The 17,106-nt window shown below is 37.7% G+C and overlaps 1 protein-coding gene across 7 annotated transcripts in view; it reads right to left on the bottom strand.

The window, feature by feature from the left end:
* Positions 1-17,106, bottom strand: part of DIAPH2 (diaphanous related formin 2) — a 1,060,012-nt gene that overhangs the window by 707,685 nt on the left and 335,221 nt on the right. For all 7 annotated transcript variants that reach the window (XM_049107608.1, XM_049107607.1, XM_025431781.3 and 4 more), the window contains 2 exons: positions 5,552-5,656; positions 991-1,317 (listed from right to left, as the gene is read on the bottom strand). In XM_049107608.1, the coding sequence (XP_048963565.1) occupies positions 991-1,317; positions 5,552-5,656 (432 nt within the window). The remainder of the gene's footprint in view (positions 1-990; positions 1,318-5,551; positions 5,657-17,106) is intronic.

The raw sequence follows: 17,106 nt of genomic DNA, 5'->3' as shown, positions 1-17,106 counted from the left end.
TAGAAGATTAGTTCCTAATAATGACTGTGTCAATCTTGTTAATAAGCTTTTCACGAGATATATTCTAATAAAAGTAAAGCAAAATAGGAGTGCCTGTGTGGCTCAGTCAGTAAAGTGTCTATCTCTTTATTTCAGCTCAGGTTATGATCTCAGGGTCTTGAGATCAAGCCCCGTGTTGGGCTCAGGCATGGAACCTGATTAAGATTCTCTCTCTTTCCTTCTTTTCCCTCTGCCTCTCTCCCACCTTGTACTCTTTCTCTCACCCTTTCTCTCCCTCTCCAAAAAAAAGGAAATAATATTCAAAAGAAACAAGAACATTTCATACATTACATAAGAAAGTAATTAGGTTACGTCACTACTGAATGCTGTCACCTATTCCATACAATCTAAATATTTAAAGCTAAAACAAAAAAGGGGCACCTAGGTTGCTCAGTTGGTTAAGTATCTGACTTTCTCTCAGGTCATGCTCAGTGGGAGTCTGCTTCTCCCTCTCCCTCTGAACCTTCCTTTGCTTGTGTGCTCTCTCTCTCTCTCTCTGATAAATAAAAAACAAAAACAAAAAAACCATTCCCTAAGAACAAAAATAACTAATAGAGAAAGGCTTAATAATAATAAAGATTATATTTAAGAATGTTGTAGTACTTAACAACAGTACCAGAATTAAAATGTTTCATTTGGTGATATATATTTTATATATTATTTTCTAGCACAATTTTCACTTCAGCTTTCCTTTTGACTTCTACATTAATTTCAAATTATCTGTGGAGTTTCCAATTCTCAGGGTACTAGACTGAAAGATAAACATAAGATGGTAAACTCACAAAGGAAAGCAAGCATCAGCAGTCACAGACTCAAGCATTATACAATACTTATATGCAGCAATAGTTAATCATATATTAATTATATCAACTATGGCTGGACAAAGCCAAAAATAATCTAGTCATAAAAATAGCTGGTCAAATAATCTAGTCTAGTCATAGTCATAATCACCTTTAACCAATTGATTCTCTTCATGGGCACCTCAGGTTTATATATTTTTTTCTGCTTCATCCCATAAGGCAGATCAAGTGGTTCTCCTGGAAAAGGAGGAATTCCTCCTCCAGGGGGAAGTGGTGGAGGAGGTCCCCCAAACAAAGGTGGTGGTGGTGGTGGTGGTATACCAATTATTCCAGGTAAAGGAGGTGGAGGAGGAGGGAGAGGTCCGCCAGGTAAAGGTGGTGCTGGTGGAGGTGGTGGGGGTGGGGATGTCCCACCACCTGGCAATGGAGGTGGTGGAGGAGGGCCTGGAATTCCTGATGAACCTAAGAATCCATGTCCCTGAAACATAATGTAATACAAGGTTTAAATGCTTACAGTAAAATATAACAACAAAGAAAACTTATCAGTAGACATTTGTGGTTTGTTTAATATTATATACACTTTATTTAGTTTAGTAATATCATAGGGCTTAAAAGCAAATGAAAAAGATTCCCATAGATTTTTTTAAATTTTTTTTATTGGAGTTCAATTTGCCACATATAGCATAACACCCAGTGTCCCATAGATTTTTGATAAGCATTATAAACTCTGGATAATGACTACTTCTACTAACACACAATAAAAGTTGGCATCCTCAAGATTTTGTGAAACACTTCTGAAAAATAATGAAAAAGTTACCTTTCATTATAAATATATGCAAAGTACTGGAATGGCTTTAGCCTATTAGACTAGTTGTTTTGAATATGCGATAATTAATACAATCAAAGATCTGATTCCCTTACAGCCAATTAGCTTTACACAGAGTCTATCTCATGGTACCAGTAACTTAGCAGTTTTCGAATATCAATAATTAATACCAAGTAACATCCATTTGCATGGTAATATGTTTGTCAATGTTTTTATATCTATTATTTCTCTTCATTGTCTTTACAAGCCTGTAATATAGGTAGGGTATTTTTAACTCAATTTTATCTCACTGCTAATAGATGAGAAAATAGTAACTACAACAAGGTTAAATTATTAATCAAAGGTCATAGTCTGAAATGTTCTTAAGATTTAAATGTGGTTGTTCTTATACCTAATGTAGTCCTCTTTCCACTATACCAGACTATTTCCTCATGGAATCACCTGCCATGAAAAGATTTAATTCACACAGACTGGATTATGAGGATAGTATAACTTACTTTTACCACCAGAAAGTAGCTTCAACCTCATTCTCTAATGATAATGGATAACAAATGAAGGACAGTACCTCATTCCAAATTGTCTACTTTTTAAATTAATCTGTACCTGTTTATTTAAACCATTGTTGATCGCAATGGTTCACTTCTAAAATAAATGAATATGAAAGTAAAGTTGGTTATTATAAACATTCCCAAGATAAGCTTACCAATGAACAGATGTATTTGTAACGAAGATATGACATTAGATGAATTGAATGAAAAGTTTAAAATTAATAAAAATTCTTGGCATAGTGTTATTTTTATTTCAAAAGAAAGTCTTCTTAACTTTATTAATATGAATTTCCAAGATGGAGTACTTAATTGTACCAACTAAGCTTTAAAATACTTTAACAAAACAAATAAGTTGAAGCATATTTTAAGAACAATTTTAAAAACTGCCCTATTTGTAAGAATATTAAAATTAATAATAATAAAATCATAGAAATGTTTTCATAATATTTAATATGCAGTCTAAATATTTTATTCATATATATGATGTTTATGTGTGTATACACATACATGCAAATAAACTATCTATACACTCAACAAATGACAATTCTCCCCTGTAATGCAATCCTCTCATGAATTAGTAAGAATTAAAATATACAAAATTATTTTCATTTTACTTTTAATGCAACAAAATCTTAGAAAACAGTGAAGTTTTTACAATTTTGATTGAGATCAAAGAAATTATGGAGAAAATAAATTTTTTTCTGAAAAGTTTTAAGAAATTAGTAATTTACCCTATAAGTTTTATATATAAATGGATTTGTTGAATACTTTGAAAAATAAAAATATATATCCAGTTTTTTTAGTAAAAATTAATTTTTATCCAATTATATTTGTTAGCATCAAATTTATTTTTTTACTCTATTGGATCATATCTATGATATGAGACTTGTGGAGCCATAAAAATGTTATCACTTTTAACAGACGATTTTCCTCAAGTTAAACACATGCTTCACAAATTTAATAAAGAATCTCAAATAAATGCCACCAGTCTTTAAAAATCAAATCATATCGGCCTTTCTCTTCCCTTTCATGAACAATTAAGAATGCAACAATTAAATTAGGCTACAATAGAGTATTGAGAATTGAAAATAGCTAATGAATGATTTAGTATTTGGCACAATTTGAGGTACACTAGAAAGGACTGTGTGACTCTGCATTTTTACACATCAGTTAATTTAATAATACATAAACAACTGCTCACTAAATAGAAATGCCTTGTGCCGGGGTGAAATTGAGGAATGTCACAATCTTGGGTGGGGGGCAAAAACAAAAAGAAACTGAGTTCTCAGAGATGTGAAAAGAGAAGTCAGATGATACCAAAAAAGTGAAAGATTTAATGAAAGAAATTATCAAATATTATAGATAAGTGAAAGGGCAGGAGAAGGCCCTGCACTGAATAATTTTGAGTTCATCCATGACTTTTTTTTATCAGTGACCTTTTAAATCATTTTTCAGATACATATCTACACAATCAATAAACATCTACTGAGCATCCGCTATGTCAAGAGGTGTTAGAAAGAAAACCAGAGGCCCCCCAAAGGCATGTTAGACTGAGTCCCCAAACCATAGCTTAATATATAATCTAATTATTTTAACATCCCCAAGAAATGCTATCTTGATAGGTGAGTTGGGAACTTATATCAGCAGCCAAAAAGTCTGCCACAAAAGTTCTCTCCATCCCTAAAGGAAAATAAGGTAAACTTCATAAGACCTCCTGCTTTTCCCCCGAAGGAAAGTGGCAGGGTCTGAAAAGATCCTTTCCTTTTTTTTTTTTTTTTTTTTTCTCAAGTCAGTACATTATTTTACATTCAGGCTTGTGCAATAATTGGAACAGAACATATGAAGAGTTTCTTTGTAGACAATTTAGGGATATCGTATAAGTGAAGAGATAATAATGAACTTCAATTTTAACATTGATTATATACAAAATTGAGGTTTTCTATTCTTTAAGAACATGTCTGAAACATTTTAGAAGCAACTAATACTTTGTGAAGTCTGTACATGATTTCTAATATTTAAATAATCTCAATAAAGTAAAGACAGTATGAGACATATATTTCAAACTATATGCAGGGCAAAATTAGGCCCATGAGATGTTACTATATTTCTTGCATTTTAAGAACTCATCCATTAAAAAAGAGATAGCATTGGATTAAGACGTGAACATGTTCCCAGCTTCAGAAACATTACACGTTGGTCAAACATCCCTACTTGATGCTTGAATGTGCTGAATTTTAAAAACTTGGGTCCAACCTAGAAGAACTTCTTCCTCATCGTTTTTAGAGCTTCTTTTACCTCCTTTTTTCTCAAACTATAGATCAGAGGGTTCAAAAGAGAAATCACAATGCCGTAAAATACAGAAGACACTTTCATATCCTCTTGGGAATTATTAGCCTGAGGCTGTAAGTACATGTATGAAAGGACTGCATAGAAAATGATGATGGCTGTCAGGTGGGAGGAGCACATGGATAAGGCTTTTTTCTTCCCTGTAGCAGAAGATATCTTCAGGATGGCAACCATGATAACTGTGCTAGTTGATCCTTTCCTTTCCTAATAATATTGTTGCCCCACCTCCTTTCCATAAAAATCTTTCATTTTGTACAATTCCGTATAGTTCCCGAATGCTAAGTGGAATGATGCAAATTCATAAATCATTTAATAAACCCAATTAGATCTTCAAAATTTATGTGGTTTAATTTTGTGGTTTAATGAACATTTTTATCTTCCATTTTTCTCTCAATCATTGTTTCCACTAATGGGCTTTATATGTTACAATGTGCAGTAAAAATTAAAAAGGAAATGCATACATAGAGAAAGGACATTTTTTCTCACCAACAATAGTAATCTTCCATTTATTAATAACCACTTAAAACATAAAAACTGCTGAGGGTATTTTAAAGAAATAAAAATAAATTAAAAAGTACTGAGAGGATTAAATTGGTTGTAAAGTTTAGACACCATAACTAGGACCTTGAGAGTATATGAGTGCTTTCCATCATAGGTGATGCAGCTGGAAATACAAAGTTTCTAGGTTTTGAAATTATGCATTCAATATTTCAAATCATCATGAAACCTTCATTTCCTGAACAGTCTTCTTTGTGTAATATATTACATTAAAATATTCAAGGAAGTTTAGGTAACTAATGCCTTATTTTTATCCAAAAACAGTAAAATTATTTATTGTCCTAGAAAATCAAATCTGTAGAGTTATTTCATCTAAAATGCAAAACTCCCAAAAAGTCTGCTTCTGGGGAAATTTTTCCGTCCATCTAACAAGACAATTTTCTACCAGGAAACTCACTGTTACATGACATAAAGTCTATATCTTCTATCATTACCTGGGTTCGAAGTTGCTGGATTTCTGATTCAAGCTCTTTAATTTTTTCTTCTCTTTTTTGAAGCTCAGCTTGAGCTTCCTGTCGAGCTGTGAATTCTTCATCAAACTGCAATGATTACCATCATAAATATACATTTAATAACATAGCTATGAGAAAGTTTTAAACAAATTCATGTATTAAATAAGTGGAATGTCATTTGCTTCTTTGACTTCCCAGGTCATTCAGGAAATCAAAAGCTCCAGATTATTGTCATAACACTAGGGTCAGGATTATGGTGTAGGAAGAAATATGGTCGGAGGGGGCAAGATGGTGGAGAAGTAGGGTCCCCAAGTCACCTGTACCCACCAAATTACTTAGACAATTTTCAAATCATCCTGAAAACCTACAAATTCGGCTTAAGATTTAGAGACAATAGCTGGAATGCTACAGTGAGAAGAGTTCGTGCTTCTATCAAGGTAGGAAGATGGAAAAAAAAATTAAAGAAAAAAAAGGCATCCAAGGGGAAGGGCCCCCATGAGGAGTGAGCTAAGGCAACCCCGCGAATGCCCCTAAGACAGGAAAGCCCGTCTGGGAAAAGCAGGAGCTTCACCAATATCCCATACAAAAAGGTGCTTGCAATGAGTTGAGGCAGGATCTCAGAGGGGAGGGGATGCCCTCAGGCTCCCGGGACACTAACAGAGGACCTGCGCCACTGGGGAGAATGCACCACACCCCAGAGCCGAGTTCCCAAAAGGGCTGCAGCGGGCGTCCAGTGGGTCCCAGGAGCAGCTTGGTGGAGGCTGGGGCAGCAGCTCTACGGGGAGGGGACTGCACCGCCCAGGACTGTGATTCAAGCAGCACAGGCCCTGGAGCGCAGGGGGCCGGGGGACACAGCAAAGGATCCGGTGCTCCCCCCAGGACAGGCAGAGGCCAGAAGGACACAGGACAGTGAGGACGCTACTGCTGCTGGGCAGCTGAGCTGTGCAGATCAGCGGCCCCGCCCCCGGAGCATCCGAACCCCTGCAGACTGAGAGGTCCGGTAGGTACTGTGGGAGCTGACTCCAAGGCTGGAGAACTGGCCACCACCACTGCTGTTGTTCCCCCTGGGGCCTCACAGGATAAACAACTCCCACTGAGCCTCACAGTGGCCTCACAGGAGAAACAGGATAAACAACTTCCACTGAGCAGTGCAGAGGCAGGGGGCTGAGCAGCTCCCCCCAGGTGCACACACATGAGAATCAGCACAGAATACCCCTCCCCGAGAACACCAGCTAGAGGGACAGGGGAAAAACAAATTATTGAACAAGCAGCACTGGAAGGTTCCAGGGGAAGTCGAGAAAGTTACAGTATATACAATCAGAGGATACTCCCCATTGTTTTTTCTTTTGTTTGCTTCCCCCCCTTTTTTTCTTTTCTTCTCTTTTTTCTCCTTCTTTTCTTTTTTTTCATTTTTCTTTTCCTTTGTCTCTTCTCTCTGTTTCTCCTTGTCCCAACACAACTTGTTTCTGACCACCCTACACTAAGCAAAATGACTAGAAGGAAAAACTCACCACAAAAGAAAGAATCAGAAACACCCCTCTCTCGCACAGAGTTACAAAATTTGGATTACAATTCAGTGTCAGAAAGCCAAGTCAGAAGCACAATTATAAAGCTACTGGTGGCTCTAGAAAAAAGCATAAAGTACTCAAGAGACTTCATGATTGCAGAATTTAGATCTAATCAGGCAGAAATTAAAAATCAATTAAATGAGATCCAAACTGGAGGTCCTAATGACGAGGTTAAAGAGGTAGAAGAACAAGTGAGTGACATGGAAGGCAAGTTGATGGCAAGGAGGGAAACTGAGGAAAAAACAGACAAACAATAAAAAGATCATGAGCATAGGGTAAGGGAAATAAAAGCCTCAGAAGGAAAAATCTACATTTAATTGGGGTTACCCAGGGCGACAAAAGGGACAGAGGTCCAGAATATGTATTTGAACAAATCATAGCTGAAAACTTTCCTAATCTGGGAAGGGAAACCAGCATTCAGATTCAGAAAATAGAGAGATTGCCCCCCTAAATAAAAAACGCTCATCACCCCGACATTTAATACTAAAACTTGCAAATTACAAAGATAAAGAGAAGATCTTTAAAGCAGCAATAGACAAGAAATCTCTAACTTTTATGGGAAGAACTATTAGGTTAACCGCAGACCTCTCCACAGAGACCTGGCAGGCCAGAAAGGGCTTGTAGGATATATTCAGGGTCCTAAATGAGAAGAACATGCAGCCAAAAATACTTTATCCAGCAAGGCTCTCATTCAGAAGAGAAGGAGAGATAAAGAGCTTCCAAGATAGGCAGAAACTGAAAGAAAACATGGCCACCAAACCACCTCTGCAAGAAATATTAAGGGAGATTCTGTAATAGAGAAAGTGCAAGGGAAAAATCCACAAAAACAGGGACTGAATAGGTATCATGATGACACTACCTTCATATCTTTCAATAGTAACTCTGAAAGTGAATGGACTTAATGACCCCATCAAAAGGCATACTAGGGTTTCAGACTGAATAAAAAAAGAAGACCCATCTGTTTGCTGTCTACAAGAGACTCATTTTAGACCTAAGGACACCTACAGCCTGAAAATAAAAGGTTGGAGAACCATGTACCATTCATATGGTCCTCAAAAGAAAGCAGAGGGAGCCATCTTATATCAGATAAACTAAAGATTATCCCTAAGAATGGAGTGAGAGATGAAGAGGGACACTATATCATACTTAAAGGATCTATCCAACAAGAGGACTTAACAATCATCAATATTTATGACACGAATGTGGGAGCTACCGAGTATATCAATCAACTAATAACCAAAGTTAAGCCATACACAGAAAATAATACACTTATACTTGTAGAATTAAATATGGTGCTTTCTACAATCGACAGGTTTTATAAGCACAACATCTCCAAAGAAACAAGAGCTTTAAACGATACACTGGATCAGATATATTTCACAAATATTTGCAGAACTTTACATCGAAACGCAACTGAATACACATTCTTCTGAAGTGCACATGGAACTTTCTCCAGAAGAGACCATATACTGGGTCAAAAATCAGGTCTAAACTGATAACAAACGATTCGGGTCGTCCATTGCATATATTCAGACCATAATGCATTGAAATTAGAACTAAATCACAAGAAGTTTGGAAATATTTCAAACACGTAGAGGTTAAGGACCATCCTGCTAAAGATGAAAGGATCAGCCAGGAAATTAGAGAAGTATTAAAAATGATTCATGGAAACTAATGAGAATGAAGATACAACCATTCAAAATCTTTGGGATACAGCAAAAGCAGTCCTGAGGGGGAAATACATCGCAATACAAGCATCCATCAAAGAACTGGAAAGAACTCAAATACAAAAGCTAACCTTGCACCTAAAGGACTGGAGAAAAACCAGCACGTAGAACCTACACCCAGCAAAAAAATGAGTTAATAAAGATTCGAGCAGAACTCAATGAAATAGAGACCAGAAGCACTGTGGAACAGATCAACAAAACCAGGGGTTGGTTCTTTGAAAGAATGAATAAGATAGATAAACCATTAGCCAGCCTTATTATAAAGAAGAGAGAAAAGACTCGAATTAATAAAATCATGAATAAGAAAGTAGAGATCACCACCAATACCAAGGAAATACAAACGATTTTAAAAACATTATGAGTAGCTTTACACCAATAAATTAGGCAATCTAGAAAAAATCAACTCATTTCTGGAAAACCACAAACTACCAAAGCTGGATCAGGAAGAAATAGAAAACCTGAACAGGCTGATAACCAGGGAGGAAAATGAAGCAGTCATCCAAAACCTCCAAAGACACAAAAGTCCAGGGCCAGATGGCTTCCCAGGGGAATTCTATCAAACGTTTAAAGAAGAAACAATATCTATTCTACTGAAGCTCTTCAGAAAGACGGAAAGAGATGGAATAATTCCAAACCCATTCTATGAGGTCAGTATCACCTTAATTCCAAAACCACACAAAGACCCCACCAAAAAGGTGAATTATAGACCAATATCCCTGATGAACATGGATGCAAAAATTCTCAACAAGATACTAGCCAATAGGATTAAACAATACATTAAGAATATTATTCACCATGATCAAGTGGGATTTATCCCCGTGATGCAAGGCTGATTCAACAGTCCTAGAGCAATCAATGTGATTCATCATATCAGCAAGAGAAAAAACAAGAACCATATGATCCTCTCAATAGATAGAAAGAAACCATTGGACAAAATACAGCATCCATTCCTGATCAAAACACTTCAGAGTGTAGGGATAGAGGGAACATTCCTCAGCATTTTAAAAGCCATCTACGGAAAGCCCACAGCAAATATAATTCTCAATGGAGAAACACTGGGAGCCTTTCCCCTAAGATCAGGAACAAGACAGGGATGTCCACTCTCATCACTGCTATTCAACGTAGTACTAGAAGTCCTAGCCTCAGCAATCAGACAACAAAAAAGAAAAAAGGCATCAAACTGTGTGGAGGTTCCTCAAAGAGTTAAAAATAAATCTGCCCTATGACCCAGCAATTGCATTGCTGGGGATTTACCCCAAAGATACAGATGCAGTGAAACACCAGGACACCTGCACCCCGATGTTTATAGCAGCAATGTCCACAATAGCCACACTGTGGAAGGAGCCTCGGTGTCCATCGAAAGATGAATGGATAAAGAAGATGTAGTCTTGTATACAATGAAATAGTACTCAGCCATTAGAAACGATAAATACCCACCATTTGTCTCAGCGTGGATGGAAGTGGAGGGTATTATGCTGAGTGAAATAAGGGAATTGGAGAAGGAGAAACATTATATGGTCTCATTAATTTGGGGAATATAAAAAATAGTGAGAGGGAATAAAGGGGAAAGGAGAACAAATTAGTGGGAAATATCAGAAAGGGAGACAGAAAATGAGAGACTCATAACTCTGGTAAACGAACAAGCGTTGGTAGAAAGGGAGGTGGGTGGGGTGCTGGATGAATGGGTGATGGGCACTGAGGTTGGCACTTGATGGGATGAGCGCTGGGTGTTATGCTATATGTTTGCAAATTGAACTCCAATAAAAAGTAAATAAACAAAAAATTTTTAAAAAAAGAACTCCAATAAAAAATAAATTAATTTTAAAAAGGAAGAAATATGGCCACAACTCAAGTTAAAAAAACATTTACACACACACACACACACGCACACAGAAAGGAATAAAATTTTATTTTTAAAGATTTATTCATTTTTTCTTTTTTTAAGAATTTATTTATTTATTCATGAGAGACACAGAGAGAGGCAGAGACACAGGTAGAGGGAGAAACAGGCTCCATGCAGGGAGCCCGAATTAGGACTCGATCTCAGGTATCCAGGATCACCCCCTTGGCTGAAGGCAGCACTAAACCACTGAGCCAACGGGGCTGCCCAAAGATTTATTTATTTTAGTGAGCAAGAAAAGAGAGAGACAGACAGACAGAGTGAGTGTGGGGAGGGGCAGAGGGAAAGAATCTTTAAGCATACTTCCCACCGCATATGGAGCCAGACTTGGGACTCCATCTCACCACACATACGATCATAACCTGAGCTGAAACCACGAGTGGGAAACTTAACAAATTGGGACACAGAATTTGCCCAGGTGCCCCCCCGCCCAAAACAAAATTTTAAAAGGGTGGAAGGAAAAGTTTCTCATCACATATAATGGACATCTACATTGTTATGTTATTGAAAAATAGGTTTCAGAATTATTTTCTTTAATGTTTCATCCCATACATTTAACTTTACTGAATTGGAAAAATGAAACTTAAAACTTCAATATAAAGCAGTTCAACTCTGTAACCTCATTTAAACTTGAAAAGAGGTTGTACTTTTAGAATGATCAAATGATTCTACATTAATACAAATTATATTTCTATTACAATTTTAATTGCCTAGGATCCAAAAAGTGGTATTCCACAAAATCTGACAAAACGATACATTGAGCCTAATGGAATGCTCCTTCAGATAGTTAACCAAAACACTTGCATAATATACTAAAAGAAAGAAAATGAAAGGTTAAATTATAATGTGTTTTGGGGAGAAGTTAGGATGGCAGAGGATTAGGGGGAACCAATGCTTGCCTCATCCTTCAAATACTACATAAATATAAAATCATTCTGAAGTCAAGAAATTATTATGAGGACTGAGAGACCAAACTCCACAACTAGAGGAGAGATGAGCCAGGTCATGGAAGGTAGGAGATGGAGAGATGTGATTTAGGGACGAAGAAAATTGCAGATGCTGGTGGGGGGGCGGGGAGGAAAGAGAGCGAGAGAATGAAAGAGACAAAGAATTGCAGTATACAGGGGATTGCACAACAAAAACACTTGCCCAAAACCATTCACTGGAAATATGAGACAGGCATCTTATCAGGAGTTTATACAACTAGCAGAGATACAAGACTTAAGTTTTAGAAGTCTGCACCATGGCCAATATGGAGCCCGGGGGATGTAGTGGTACACCAGTAGAGGCGGCAGATCGAACAATCTGAATATCCTCTGGAATGCACTTGAAGAGAAAGTTCTCCCTGCTTGGAGTGCATCTGCTAGAAGAGGCAGTGGATATGTGGGAACAAAAGGACCAGTGGGTGGCACTGTGCTGCCCAATTCCTTAGCATAAAGGGAGGGGTCTCAGCTGGTTAGAGCAGCTTACCTGGATGTTGGCTTTTTGCTGCACTTTACTGTAAACTCCATGTTGGTGCAACTGCATATATGGGACAAAGTGGTACCAGGACTAGTATGGCACAACACTCCCTCAGAGGATCAGAATGGCTCCACACTCACTGGAAACCCAAAGTTAGAGGAGTTTTGCAATGTAGTTGATGTGCCTGAGATAAACCACAGGTGCACTGCACTGCTGGGCAGGTAGGTGGCCTGGACATATACAGGGTGAATGCAAGGATCTGAGAGAAGTTTGGAACACATAAAAGGAGACATTTCACTCCTTTGTGAGGGAATCCCAGACACTAGCAAGTACAAACTGTCTATGTCAGGGACAAGAAAGAGGACAGGTACCATTTTTCTCTACTCCCTTATCAGCAAGGACTGACTTCAGAGAGCAGCAGAGTGCTCACAGTGGAGGCCAGAGGCACCTACATCAAGCCCTATTCTACTGTGCTCTGCAAGTGCTTCTTCACTAGGGCAAGTATGCCTGAGAATCAGTGCAGTGAGGCTCACCTCCAGAGGAGCAGAACAAACCCCAACATGCACTAATTCTACTGACCATAGAGTGCTACAAAGCTTCAGCTCTACTGGAAAGAGAATGAGGACTCTTGACAAGCAGACCAGAACTCCTAAAGTACTAGGCCCCGAAAATTATACAACCTCTTCTTAATAAATCTATTACTCTAACGAACAGGAAATATAACACGCTTTCCTAACATACAGAAGAAGACAGAGACATAGATAAAATACCAAAAAGGAAAATTTATCCAAAACGAAAGACCAAGAAAAGGTCATGGTCCGAGATCTACTATAAACAGATATAAGTAATATTCCTGATAAAGAACTTAAGAGAACTAACATAAGGAGTCTATCTCGGCTTGAGAAAAACACAAAGGATACCAGGTGGTCCCTCAGACTAAAACACTAGTCAGGCCACAATAAAAACTACTATAACCGAATGTGAAACTGATTGGACGTAATGACACAGAAAAACAAAAGAACTATGGGAACAAATAAATAATATATAAGATAAAACTAGGGAAAATAATAGTGTTAAGAAGGAAAGAAAATTTTTTTCAATTTTTTATTGGAGTTCAATTTGCCAACATATAGCATAACGCCCAGTGCTCATCCCATCAAGTATCCCCCCCCAGTGCCCATCACCCAGTCACCCATGCCCAACCACCTCTGCTTCGACCCTCACTAGTTCATTTCCCAGAATTATGAGTCTCTCATGTTCTGTATCCCTTTCTGATATTTCCCACGCATTTTTCTCCTTTCCCCTTTATTCCCTTTCACTATTTTTTATGTTCCTCAAATGAATGACACTATATAATGTTTGTCCTTCTCCGATTGACCTATTTCACTCAGAATAATACCCTCCAGTTCCATCCACGGCAAAGCAAATGGTGGATATTTATCATTTCTAATGGCTGAGTAATATTCCATTGTATACATAAACCACATCTTCTTTATCCATTCATCTTTCGATGGACACCGAGGCTCCTTCCACAGTTTGGCTATTGTGGACATTGCTGCTATAAACATTGGGGTGCAGGTGTCCCAGCATTTCATTGCATCTGTATCTTTGGGAAAAATCCCCAGCAGTGCAATTGCTGGGTCATAGGGCAGATCTATTTTTAACTCTTTGAGGAACCTCCACACAGTTACCCAGAGGGGCTTCACCAGTTCACATTCCCAAAAACACAGCAGGAGGGTTTCCCTTTCTCCACATCCTCTCCGACATTTGTGGTTTCCTGCCTTGTTAATGTTCCCCATTCTCACTGGTGTGAGGTGGTATCTCATTGCGGTTTTGATTTGTATTTCCCTGATGGCAAGTGATGCGGAGCATTTTCTCATGTGCTTGTTGGCCATGTCTAGGTCTTCCTCTGTGAGATTTCTCTTCATGTCTTTTGCCCGTTTCATGATGGGACTGTTTGTTTCTTTGCTGTTGAGTTTAATAAGTTCTTTATAGATCTTGGATATTAGCCCTTTATCTGATAGGTCATTTGCAAATATCTTCTCCCATTCTGTAGGTTGTCTTTTAGTTTGGTTGACTGTGTCTTTTGCTGTGCAAAAAGATTCTTATCTTGATGAAGTCCCAAGAGTTCATTTTTGCTTTTGTTCCTCTTGCCTTCATGGATGTATCTTGCAAGAAGTTACTGTGGCCGAGTTCAAAAAGGGTGTTGCCTGGGTTCTCCTCTAGGATTTTGATGGAATCTTGTCTGACTTTTAGATCTTTCATCCATTTTGAGTTTATCTTTGTGTATGCTATAAGAGAGTGGTCTAGTATCATTCTTCTGCATGTGGATGTCCAATTTTCCCAGCACCATTTATTGAAGAGACTGTATTTTTTTTTCAGTGGAGAGTCTTTCCTCCTTTGTTGAATATTAGTTGACCATAAAGTTGAGGGTCCACTTCTGCATTCTCTATTCTGTTCCATTGATCTATATGTCTGTTTTTGCCCCAGTACCCTACTGTCTTGATGACCACAGCTTTGTAGTACAACCTGAAATCTGGCATTGTGATTCCCCCAGCTATGGTTTTCTTTTTTAATATTCCCCTGGCTATTCAGGGTCTTTTCTGATTCCACACAAATCTTAAGATGATTTGTTCTAACTCTCTGAAGAAAGTCCAGGGTATTTTGATAGGAATCGTATTAAACGTGTGAATTGCCCTGGGTAACATTGACATTTTCACAATATTAATTCTCCCAATCCATGAGCATGGAATATTTTTCCATCTCTTTGTGTCTTCCTCCATTTCTTTCAGAAGTGTTCTGTAGTTTTTAGGGTATAGATATTTTACCTCTTTGGTTAAGTTTATTCCCAGGTATCTTCTGCTTTTGGGTGCCATTGTAAATGGGATTGACTCCTTAATTGCTCTTTCTTCAGTCTCATTGTTAGTGTATAGAAATGCCACTGAGTTCTGGCCATTGATTTTATATCCTGCCACACTGCCAAATTGCTGTGTGAGTTCTAGGAATTTTGGGGTGGAGCCTTTTGGGTTTTCTATGTACAGTATCATGCCATCTGTGAAGAAGGAGAGTTTGACTGCTCTTTGCCAATTTGAATGCCTTTTATTTCTTTGTGTTGCCTGATTGCTGAGGCGAGGACTTCAACTACTATGTTGAATAGCAGTGGTGAGAGTAGACATCCCTGTCTTGTTCCTGATCTTAGGGAAAAGGCTCCCAATGTTTCCCCATTGAGAATTATATTTGCTGTGGGCTTTTCATAGATGGTGTTTAAGATGTTGAGGAATGTTTCCTCTATCCCTACAGTCTGAAGAGTTCTGATACGGAATGGATGCTGTATTTTATCGAATGCTTTCTCTGCATCTATTGAGACGATCATATGGTTCTTGTTTTTTCTCTTGTTGATATGATCAATCACATTGATTTCTTTACAACTGTTGAACCAGCCTTGTATCTCGGGGATAAATCCCACTTGATCATGGTGAGTAATCTTCTTAATGTATTGTTGGGTCCTATTGGCTAGTATCTTGTTGAGAATTTTTGCATCCATGTTCATCAGGGATAATGGAGTATAATTTTCCTTTTTGGTGGGGTCTGTGTCTGGTTTTGGAATTAAGGTGATGCTGGCCTCATAGAACGAGTTTGGAAGTATTCCATCTCTGTCTGTCTTTCCGAACAGCTTTAGTAGAATAGGTATGGTTTCTTCTTTAAACGTTTGATAGAATTCCCCTGGGAAGCCATCTCGCCCTGGACTTTTGTGTCTTGGGAGGTTTTGGATGACTGCTTCAATTTCCTCCGTGGTAATGCGTCCATTTCTTCTAGATTGCCTAATTTATTGGTGTAAAGCTGCTCGTAATAAGTTTTTAAGATCGTTTGTATTTCCTTGGTATTGGTGGTGATCTCTTCTTTCTCATTCATGAATTTATTCATTTGAGTCTTTCTTCTTTTTAATAAGGCTAGCTAATGGTTTATCTATCTTATTAATTCTTTCAAAGAACCAACTCCTGGTTTTGTTGATCTGTTCTACCGTTCTTCTGTCTCTATTTCATTGAGTTCTGCTCGAATTTTTATTAACTCTCATCTTCTGCTGGGTGAGGGTTTCATTTGCTGTTCCTTCTCCAGCTCCTTTAGGTGCAAGGTTAGTTTTTGCATTTGAGTTCGTGCCAGTTTTTGGATGGATGCTTGTATTGCGATGTATTTCCCCCTCAGGACTGCTTTTATTGTATCCCAAAGATTTTGAATGGTTGTATCTTCATTCTCATTAGTTTCCATGAAACCTTTAATTCTTCTTTAATTTCCTGCTTGACCCTTTCATCTTTTAGCAGGATGGTCCTTAACCTCTAAGTGTTCAAAATCCTTCCAAAATTCTTCTTGTGGTTTAGTTCTAGTTTCAAAGCATTATGGTCTGAAAATATGCAGGGGACGATCCCAATCTTTTCGTATTGGTTAAGATCTGATTTGTGACTCAGTATGTGGTCTATTGTGCAGAAGTTTCCATGTGCACTTGAGAAGAATGTGTATTCAGTTGCTTTTGGATGTAAAGTTCTGTAAATATCTGTGAAATCCATCTGGTTCAGTGCTTCATTTAATGCTCTTGTTTCTTTGGAGATGTTGTGTTCAGAAGATCTATCAACTGTAGAAAGTGCAATATTCAAATCTCCAAGTGTATTATTATCTAAGTATGTCTTGTCTTTGTTTATTAATTGATTGATATAGTTGGTAGCTCCCACATTTGGTAAATAAACATTCATGATTGTTAGATCCTCTTGTTGAATGGATCCTTTAAGTATGATAGAGTGTCCCTCTTTATCTCTTACTACAGTCTTTGGGATAAACTTTAATTTATCTAATATAAGGATGGCTACACCTGAATTCTTTAAGGACCAT

Source organism: Canis lupus, chromosome X, assembly GCF_003254725.2.
Source record: "Canis lupus dingo isolate Sandy chromosome X, ASM325472v2, whole genome shotgun sequence".
Taxonomy (NCBI): domain Eukaryota; kingdom Metazoa; phylum Chordata; class Mammalia; order Carnivora; family Canidae; genus Canis; species Canis lupus.
The sequence above is the reverse complement of the archived record's forward strand: the minus strand, read 5'-3'. Positions and strand labels throughout refer to the sequence as shown.